This window comes from Echeneis naucrates, chromosome 5, assembly GCF_900963305.1.
Source record: "Echeneis naucrates chromosome 5, fEcheNa1.1, whole genome shotgun sequence".
Classification (NCBI taxonomy): Eukaryota; Metazoa; Chordata; class Actinopteri; order Carangiformes; family Echeneidae; genus Echeneis; species Echeneis naucrates.
In genome coordinates, this window is record NC_042515.1 from 5103588 (window position 1) to 5113469 (window position 9882).

General features: G+C 40.7%; 2 protein-coding genes across 2 annotated transcripts; both read left to right on the forward strand.

The window, feature by feature from the left end:
* The first annotated feature begins 1466 nt into the window (after positions 1-1466).
* Positions 1467-2117, forward strand: LOC115044074 (guanylin-like). The gene is made up of 3 exons (XM_029502909.1): positions 1467-1541; positions 1778-1970; positions 2059-2117. The coding sequence occupies exons 1-3, from the start codon at positions 1467-1469 to the stop codon at positions 2115-2117; spliced, it is 327 nt and encodes a 108-aa protein (XP_029358769.1).
* Positions 2118-5924: 3807 nt separating this feature from the next.
* LOC115044190 (guanylin-like) lies at positions 5925-7864 on the forward strand. The gene is made up of 3 exons (XM_029503098.1): positions 5925-5996; positions 6471-6657; positions 7794-7864. Exons 1-3 carry the CDS (start codon positions 5925-5927, stop codon positions 7862-7864), a joined length of 330 nt encoding a protein of 109 aa, XP_029358958.1.
* Positions 7865-9882: the final 2018 nt, after the last annotated feature.

Here is a 9882-nt window from a genome sequence, read left to right on the forward strand (position 1 = left end):
ATGAGCCACAGGCCAGTTTAAGGAAATACAATGTTTTAACCAAGACCTTACCTGTGTAACCAGCCTATGAACTGATGATACCGGCCAAACACTCGCACCAACTGTGACCTTGTACTTCACACGTTCTTCCACCGCATACTCTCCTCAACACAAACACACAATTTTCTGTCCGTCCATGCTGGGGACACGAAAACCAGCAAAATCTCCCATTTGCATGAGCTGATCACCAAATATCATCCCGTCGGTTTTCTTTTCTTGGTGCATGGATTTAAACATTTTTACTCAGGCAAAAAAAAGTTCTTATCCCAAAGAGGGAAAGAAAGAAAAACGAAAAGCACAACCACGAATTCACAGAAATAGTTTTTCACATGCAAATAGGTGCAAATCAGTCATGCTCTGTGCAAAGAAATGTCTCTAATCGGCTCATCAAAAGGCTCTCAGATGTTTCACACCTTTGCACAGTGGGTGCATGCGTGGTGCGACTCACCAAGCATTATTAATTGATTAGGATTTTTTTTCACGGCCTCCGCCTGTCCTTGAAAGACGTGCCGATTAGATAGCTGTGCCACAATGGGAGTGTTACAGGATTAATTCCTGCAGTTTATCTGTGCTGTGATTGCTGTCAAATTTCTCAGCGAGCACACAATTGAGGAAAATGTCGGTAAAGATGTTCATGTTGTTGCTTGACCAAAATCTTTTACAACACAACAGTGGTGTGAAAACATTTCACAAATAACCCGCTCCACTATTGTATCTTACATTTGTTAACAGCAGTTGATTCAGGACTGCCTAGACCGGAGGGCTTAGCAAATAAATGGAACTTAATGGGTTTTTTTTGCAGCAGGGGCACAAAGCAGGAGTTTTTCTCCATTTAATTTTTCAGCGCCGCAGGCTAATGAGAAGAAGGCATCTCACTGCAGGACAGAATAACGTTTTAATTTAAATGCAGCAGGTTTTTTTTCTCCTGCTCTGGTTCAAAGCAGATGTGTTTGTGTTTAAAAGATAACATTTCAAATACTTTGCTGTCATATTGAATTTCTTACCTTATGATTCGATCCGCTTATGTCTCAACACATAAAGTAAATTATTTGTAAAGGTGTGAGTAACATGACTTCCAAGCAATATACTGGTGCTTCATCATCATCAATGGAGCTTGTGGTAACTCTTTAACCCACCTGAGGTGCGGCAGGTTCTGCAAAACAGAGCAGGCAAGTGAGGCAGGAGATCCATAAAAATAATCAGACAGGTGATGAGGTCAAAGTAAGAGTTATGATTTTCGTTTAACAACGCTGTAACACCCGTGCTACTCATTAACTCGTGAGAAACGCACCTGTTGTCACATGACTGCCGGCTACAGAGCTGTTTAAAAGGACACCGGTGGACGGAGGGGAAGGCAGACATTGAGCTGAGCACCTGCTGAGCGCAAGAAGACAAAGAAGAAGCACCGAGGCAAAACCGCTGTCACCATGAAGGCCACACTCGCCACCATCACCCTCCTGGTCCTCGCTCTCGGCTGGAGCTCTGAGGCCGTGCAAGTCGAAGTAAGAGCATCACTTTATACTTCCGTTGACCGGTGTCTTAAAATGTCTTGATACTAACGGCAGGACTTGAGAATGATCGTTTCCATTTATAAAAAGAAAAGAAGGTGGCTGCGCTGTTCCGCCTAGACTATAACACATGTGGGCTAAATGACACAAAGCCTGCATGATTGTCTCATTAGCTGAACTCTGCCTGTACGTTTCTCCTGTTCGACACAAACATACTCCTCTTCCTCCAGGAAAACGGATTGTCCTTCTCCCTGGAGGCCGTCAAGAGGCTTCAGGAGCTGACTGAGAGCCGGCTCAGCGCAGGACAGCAAAGCCCTCGACTCAGGGCCAGCACCGTGTCCCTCTGCGCCGACCCCGTGCTGCCGCAGGAGTTCCTGCCGCTCTGCAGGCAGAGGGGAGCATCCAGGTCTCTCACCAGACTAGGTGAGGCCGTCACAAACATGCCAGGCCATGAATGAGCATTAAAGCTCAGGCGGCTGCAACAGAGTCTAATTCTTTGTCTCTATCTCAGCTGCGGTTCCCATGGACGTCTGTGAGATCTGCGCCTTTGCTGCCTGCACCGGCTGCTAAACGCAAACCAGCAAGCCAGAAGAATCTTGCCAAGCTGAAGATGTGTGATTTTTTTCTTTCCGCCCCTTCAAAACTATTCCAGAGAATTTCTCAAAAATCATGAGACAGTGCCTTTTTGTCCCCACAGTTCAAAGGTTCTGACGATAGGGACATGAGATTTTGAGAGTTTTTTTTTTGTTTTGTTTTGTTTTGTTTTTTTCTTTTGCAAACTGTTACTTGGTAGCGCATTAACTACTTTATTTTTCTGCCGAAAGTTTGTACGTTTTATTTTTGGAATACCACTATTTGTTACAATCTTACCAAGCTTTGTAGACGTATTTACATTTTTCTCTTTTTTATTAACATTGTTGAAATAAAAAAGCCTTTGCTGACAGATTGGGTGTACGTTGTGCTCCTTCAGGCAAATTTTAATGCTCTTTTTATACTTTATCTGCTGCTATTCACAGATTATTCTCAATCGCAGAGAATCTGTTAGCAGTGCAGCTGGGTGGGATAAATTATTAAAATATCAAACAGAAATGACTATATCAATTATTGCTACATTAAGATAATTTACACACGCCTAATTACACATTGGGCAGACATAATACAACATTAACACTCATTCTGAGTGAACTTAACTTAAATCTCAGCTCGACTTTCTTCATGAAGTATTCACTACATTAGAGTTAATATATATATATATATGAACCAGCTCACCTAAAACTGTTGCATCGCTACCGTCAGTGTCGTTTCTACACAAAGCAGCTCAGAAAGAAAGGGCAAAGAAACTATTCCTGGAAATATCCAATTACTTGAAAAGTCACCAATAAGTTGATTTATATTTACTTCTTAACTTATCCAGGGGGGGTTTGTGGACTTGGTTTGCTCTTGTTCACCCACATCCATGGCACTGTCTGGTGACTGCTGGCTATATCTACGTGAGCAGCTGGGATATATATGTAAATATGTTTATTTTCAACCTGCTGCACAAGCTGTTCCTTTCCTTGGGGAAGCTATTCCTCAAGCTATTCATTAAGAATTAAAGCCATATACTCAAACCGCTGCCTTCATTTCAGCAGAGAAAATCTGCCCATACCCGACGTTCTGAATAGTTTATTTTGTGCATCTTATGTGATTTAGTTAAACTGGTGCAATATACATATATATAAATCTAATAGTATTGTGATGAATGTGCTAGCGCGGTATGGATGTATGTATACAACATTTCCTTAATGCACAGAAATACAAACAAAGACATTTTATGCCACATTTGCTTTGTGCCTTCTCATTATGGAAAGAGCTTCATTGTTTATTTACACACAAAGCCATTTCTGACCCAATCACCCAATTACCCAGAAGAAATGATGGAGAATACAATATATTTATTTGAATATATTTTATTTTTCTGCTTATAGAAAACATGTGTGAGGGTTTTTAACCAGAATCAGCGATGGAGAGGGGAGAGATGGGGAGGTCGTTCACTAACAGACTGCTCTCTCAGGTTCATTGAAAGTAAAAATTCACAGATCAGTCACCTCACACCTCTGCATATGATACTGTGGCTTGGTCACAGAGCAGCTGGTCACTTTCGTTCAAGGGGAAGGTATTTTCAGCCGACACACTCAGTGTAAATAAAGTTTAGATAAATTAAGTTGAATTTAACACATAAGAAGGATAATGTATGGGACCATTACCTTTCAACATCAATACGTGGATGTAAACATCCTGATGACCTTTTCACTGTTATCTTGTATTTGAAATATTCCTGATACATATGTTTGACTTGAGGTGCGTTACATGTTTACTCTTGGCTGGCTGCGATGTGCCGTGTCACATTCATGCTGTCCGTCTCCTGTTCTCGTGCTTCTCAAAGGTGGGGAGGCCACCTAAGTTCACTGAGCTTATTGTCATGTCCTGCTGGAGGTAGCTGTTAGGGGATGAGAAAATTGTGGCCATAAACGGAAACAGCATGTCAGTAACAACACTCATATGACATTCAAATGATGATTGATTGGTTTGAAGGGGCCGGGAGTGTGCCAAGAAAAACATTTCCCACAGGAAACCACCACCAGGCCGGACGGTTCCCACAAAGCAGGTTGAGCTTATGGATTCATGCTGTCGATGTTACATTCTGAGGCTGCCGTCTGTGTGTCTCTGCAGAAATCCAGATCCATCAGACCAGGCTGAGCTCCACGAACATTCTTCATCCACATGTGCATTTTAGCTCAGTTTTCAAAAGTCTCCATTAAAATGGGGATTCAGACAACTAAAATGACTAAAACACATGTTAGTATGGATGGAGACTCGGATTTCTCTTCTTTGGTGAGAAGATGCCAGCGATCGAATTCTAGTTTTTTATTTCTTTAAATTCTGGTTTTATTACATTATCAGTTCACTGTTGTGGCTGACTGGTGTGTTATACATTGTTTTGTATTTGCCACTGAGGCTGGTTGGAAATAGCTTAACCAGCTTCATAACGTGGTCATCTGGAACGGGTTTAAATTAACGTAGCTTTAGATTACAGTGTACAGTGTAACACTATTACACACTACTACCACATGATGGCAAAAAAAAAAAAAAATAGTCGACGATAGACCGTCACTATTTAACTAAAGACTTTGAAAATTACAAAAGTTTTGAACCTTTTTTCAAGTGCAGCTGTGAAGAACCATCAAGCATGATTCTGCAACACCACTGAGCAGCCAGTCATAAATAATGGCACCTCAAGCCCAGCTCAGTGCATCGAAGTTGAATCATGCTGCAAAGAAACTAGCACAGAGACTGACCAAGAGAAACAACACATGGACATTAAAGCAATAAAAAATATATATTACAGCATTCAGACGCTGAGCCTTTGGAAGCTGCAGGGAAGGCGGATGGCTCTGCTCACATGTGTGTTTCCCGCAGTGAAGCATGGAGGAGGAGGCAGGCGGCTGTGTGGGTTGATAATTGAATTAGAAATCAATTACACGTGAAGAAAATGTGCCATCCTGGCACGGGATTAATGGGACCATCACTGATTTTCACTGAACTATCCAGACCTTGCAAGGGCTATTTCACAACTCATAGAAAAATCAGGCAGTTTGTGGGAGATCTTTTGCATCATTTACGCTGTTTTGTAGACGGAGTGTAAGATTCATGTTATAAATTATCATAATTTTGTGATATCCACTTTCAATGCATCCATTTTACATCCACAGAGTCTTTCAACGTCAAAGGTCACGTGTGTTTCAGTGTTTTAATGCCTTTTCCCACTTAAGCCCTCCGTTGCTGCAGCAGCGGTCTTTACCTGCTTCTGTTCTGTTCTTCTGTTTGAAGGGTTTTTTTTTTTTTTCTTGGGGGGCGAACAAAAAAGAAAAGAAGAAGAAAAAATTTCATAAAATGTCGCAAATATCACAACTATTCAAACAATTGACCTAAATGTAGGTATACAGCCTCCTTATCAGATTGCTCAGTGACGAACATGTGTGGGAGAAACCGAGAGATGAGATTTATGTTGTGGCACTGAAAGGCTGGTTGCGTTGGTATGAAATCCAAAGTCAACAAGTGAATATCTTGCTGACGGAGGGCCAAATAATGATAGCGGTTATAAATTAAAAAAAAAAAAAGAGGATCCACAGCAGGCACAGTACAGCCACCTTCAGATTCGATTATCTTTCACCTTTCGGAGTCCCCCTACCTTTAATCTCTCTGACCTGCCCGTTGCCTTTGTTAATAAATCACTCACTAATCTGTCAAGACTCTTTATAAAGAGACAACTCAGACATACAACAACCACAGAAGAATTGTTCCTCTAAGCTGAGAAACATCTTGATTCAACCGAAAATGCGGTCACTCAGTGTTGTCGTTGTTTTGGTGCTGTGTGTGTGCAGCGGAGCTCTGGGCGTGCAGGTTAAGGTGAGTATCCTTTGGAAATACTGTTGACTTTCTTTATCTTATCAAGCTGGGTGTTTGGTTTCTTTCATTTCAGACTTTCTTTGCTCTGTTATTTATTGTCTAAAATAGTAGTTAAATAGTTAAAAAACAGTCTCTGTGGCCCAGTTTGCGAAGTGTTTTGTGTTTTACCTCATGTAGGATTAAAAAATGGATGTCAGCAGCAGGTAGTCGCAGTCTAGTCACGTTCCCTCTTGATCCCTGTGAAACCACAGCTAAAGTATCTATTCAGGCCTCTCCTCCAAGTCAAGTCCAAGTTTTTCGGCTCATTTCAGCCTTTGCACGTCTTCTCATCTCCATTAGAGAACATGAACAGCACACACGCTCCTTCAGATGAATGCACTTGCAGTTGAATAAATTGAGCTGTACTACAGATTTTTCTTATGCATCAGAGATCCTTTGGCCCCCCCCCCGACCCTTCCTGCCTCCCTCCTCTAGGTTGGAGACAGGAGCTTCCCCCTGGAGGCTGTGAAGCAGCTGAAAGAGCTGATGGATGTAAACGACAGTGCCGATCCTCATCTGTCTGATAAAAGTGTGGCTGCCGCCTGCGCCAACCCCCTCCTGCCTCAGGTGTTTCGGCCAGTTTGCCAAGCGAGGGGAACAGGCATCGTTTTCTCCACTCTTGGTAAGACTGAAGTAACGATAAGCTAAGAAACAACAGATATGAAAATGTTTTTGGATAGCGGGTTTCCATGAATTAGCTGATTTGTCTTCCTGTCAAGTTGCCTTCAAGATAAATGTGCAAAATATATATATATATATATATATATATATTTATATCCGTCTGTAAACAACACAGAGAATTTCATTCATGAGAGGGTTTGCCAGAAAGATACTTGGTATTTAATGGCAGTATAACACACGTTTTGGTCCATTTTTCAGTATTTTTCTTGTCTGTGCACTCAGCCACTGAAGCTTTTATTCATAGTGGAAATGTAACAGCTGGGCTCTTGATAAAATATTACTCAAACAGTTTGTTGGGGGCTATTTTCTGCCACAGATTAATATTTCACTGAGACAGAGTATACGAGATGTATACACTTAGTTTAAAAGACACTCGTCACCTAAATTCCTAATGTTTTTTTCATCATTTTTGGATAACATTAGGTTTGTGTGGTGCCGAGGGGCATAAACTGTATTCAAGCATTTTTCTAAACACCAACAGTACTTAGGTCAATCAACTGTATGCAAACTGTGTGTTGACAAAAATGCCATTAAGAATATAATCCAAAATTTCTAAGAGGTTGGTGAGCGTCAAGTGCAACAGCTGGACAGTCTGGCCACCTAAATGACAGCTGCAAAACTGCAAGGATCCGTGTCAACATTTGGCTTTTGGCAAACTCATGTAGGAAACAATTACAGAGGCTCTTGGAGAGACTGTTTGATCTGCAGCTTTATTACTCAGGCGTGCACTCTCTCTTGAATTTGAGATTAAAGATGCTAACAATAGAACTCAGGACAAGAGTTAGTCCACTGAAATGGATTCCTAGAGTTCTCTATCATCACATTTTATCATGCACATCCTGTAACTGCCGCCCCCATGAATGTGTCTTTGGAAAGATAAAGCCAGACAAGGGCACATGAAAAGCTGAGCAAACAGTCTTTCAGGACCATTAAAGCTCATTAGATACAAAAGGCACTCCAGTTGCCAGTAAGCGGTGGATTACACATGATAGCATGGTCAGCCTCTGGGCAGCACCAAAACACATTTTTGGGGTTACGTTGATGTTACGTTTAAAATCTTTCTCTTCCAATTTCCAGTGTATATCATCACACCTTTAGATCCTTGTGAAATATGTGCCAACCCCTCATGCTACGGATGTCTGAACTGAGGCCGCCATCTGACATTCAAACACAGCAACTGGGTGTTTCTGGGGGCTTCATCCTGCATTTATGTGTTTGACGTCCAAGGACACGGGCAAAATATGTCCCATCAACAAGCAACCAAGCCAAATGGGCCTCAAGGCTCAGTGGTCAATTTCTGAAGTTACATGCAAACCCCTGCATTGGTCTTTATTTTGATATGTTTTGGTCCTTTGCCAGTAAAGCGTCAAAAAAAAAAAGTTCTGCAGTGTTTGATTTCTTAGTTTTTGCTTTCATATTGAGCTTTTAATTGGTCTAGTTTGATGAAGCTGTTTGACAACACTGAATGCACTTTTGTTAGTTTCAAAAATAGAGATGTCGTTCATCTTTACCAGAAAGATTTAACAAGCACAATGTGAAGTCTAATGAAAACAGCTGATTGTGAATTGCTTCCTTTTTAATTCAGTACGAAATCAGTGATTTTTTTTTTTTTTTTTGGGGGGGGGGGGGGGGGGGGGGGGGTGTGAATCACTGAATTTAAAATGATTTGGATACCAGGCTTGGAAACTAATAAGCCAACCATCTACACATCATTGTTGTTTTGCTCCAATATAATCCCAAAGTTTGAGTCAGTTAATTGAATTAAAACTTTTACTCTATTGTTTTTCTGTGATGCCAGAGAAAGTAGATTCAGTCAATAATCGTTTGGCTGGAGAGCCAACGAGAGCTGATAATTTATGTGGGAGAAAAGCATTACTGACATCAGAAATCGATATGCAAGATTTCAGTGACCTGCTTCTCAGACCACAGTCCTTCAGACGCATCTGGTGACAAACTACTCACTTTCACCATCATTTAAAGCTGCAGTACTGTCGACGGCATCCACCAGTCTATAAATTCTACAGTAATGTGAGTTGAACAGATCAGACAAAAGATAGGTCATGAAAATAATGAGCTTTAACAATTATTTAATGTAATTTCAAGTGTCTCTCTCCATATTGTGCACAGTGTGCATTTCTCTAATTATTAATTAGGGAATCGATTTGTAAATTCAACGTTTGTTCTGTCTTCTGTGTCATATTTTGGGTGTTTTACTGTTTTAATACTTTGGAAGCCTGAGTTATTCCACTCATCTAAAATGACAAACTGACTGAACGAAAATATTTAACAGACTACGAGTTCAATGCTTTAAAGTACATTCGCACTATAGGAAACATTTATACATTTATTCTTAACCCACATCTGTACAATACGCACACACACACACATTCACAGTGAACTTCCCTTTCACTGTATCTTAGAGGGAAATATTGCGCTGTACCTTTCACACAGAACATACAATCTTTTCTTGAAAATATAATGCGGGATAGATTCTGAGGACGGGAGCACAAACTCAGCAGTATCAAGTAATTCAACGTCCCTTTGAGCAGATAGAAGTTTTATTTGATTGAATTGATTTTTCAATTAACAGCAAATCAGTTCAGTTATGGAAAAAGGTGGCACACAAAGTGGCACACAAAGTGGCACACAAAGTGGCACACAAAGTGGCGATACACTGCTAGTAGAGAAGTTGTGACTCTCCATCAGAAGCAAAAAGCAAACACAGACATCCCCTGAGTTTGATTTTGGTTTTTTAAACATTTTTATTTCAAATGCATTACAGTAAAATATTTTCAGTTATTATATTTATATTTATAAATATCTGGTAACCAGTGTAAAGCAGGGCCTATTGACACTGATAAATCAAATTTGCTTGATTATTTAATAACAGGAAAAAAACATCAACATCACCAGCTCAGGCAGTCGCGCCTGCCCAACAAGAAACGAAGCCGGAAGTAGAAGGGAGTGAATCTTCTGGTCATGATTGACGCGTCTTCTTCTTCTTCTTCTTCTTCTTCTTCTTCTTCTTCTGACGCCTGTCGACCTCTGGCGGTTAATCAGTGACGTAACAAAACAAACGTGTCAACGTTCCAATTACCAATTACGTCACACGCCGCCATAACATACAATTCAAATATATTTCCGGTGTTTCTTTCCTTTTCCTTTT

Excerpts from the sequence above, each read along its gene's own strand:
- LOC115044190 (XM_029503098.1), top strand. The coding sequence starts at position 5,925 with ATGCGGTCACTCAGTGTTGTCGTTGTTTTGGTGCTGTGTGTGTGCAGC. Across the intron at positions 5,997-6,470 it reads CTCTGGGCGTGCAGGTTAAG|GTTGGAGACAGGAGCTTCCC; the intron begins GTGAGTATCCTT and ends TCCCTCCTCTAG. Across the intron at positions 6,658-7,793 it reads CATCGTTTTCTCCACTCTTG|TGTATATCATCACACCTTTA; the intron begins GTAAGACTGAAG and ends TCCAATTTCCAG.
- LOC115044074 (XM_029502909.1), top strand. The coding sequence starts at position 1,467 with ATGAAGGCCACACTCGCCACCATCACCCTCCTGGTCCTCGCTCTCGGC. Across the intron at positions 1,542-1,777 it reads CTGAGGCCGTGCAAGTCGAA|GAAAACGGATTGTCCTTCTC; the intron begins GTAAGAGCATCA and ends CTCTTCCTCCAG. Across the intron at positions 1,971-2,058 it reads CAGGTCTCTCACCAGACTAG|CTGCGGTTCCCATGGACGTC; the intron begins GTGAGGCCGTCA and ends TCTCTATCTCAG.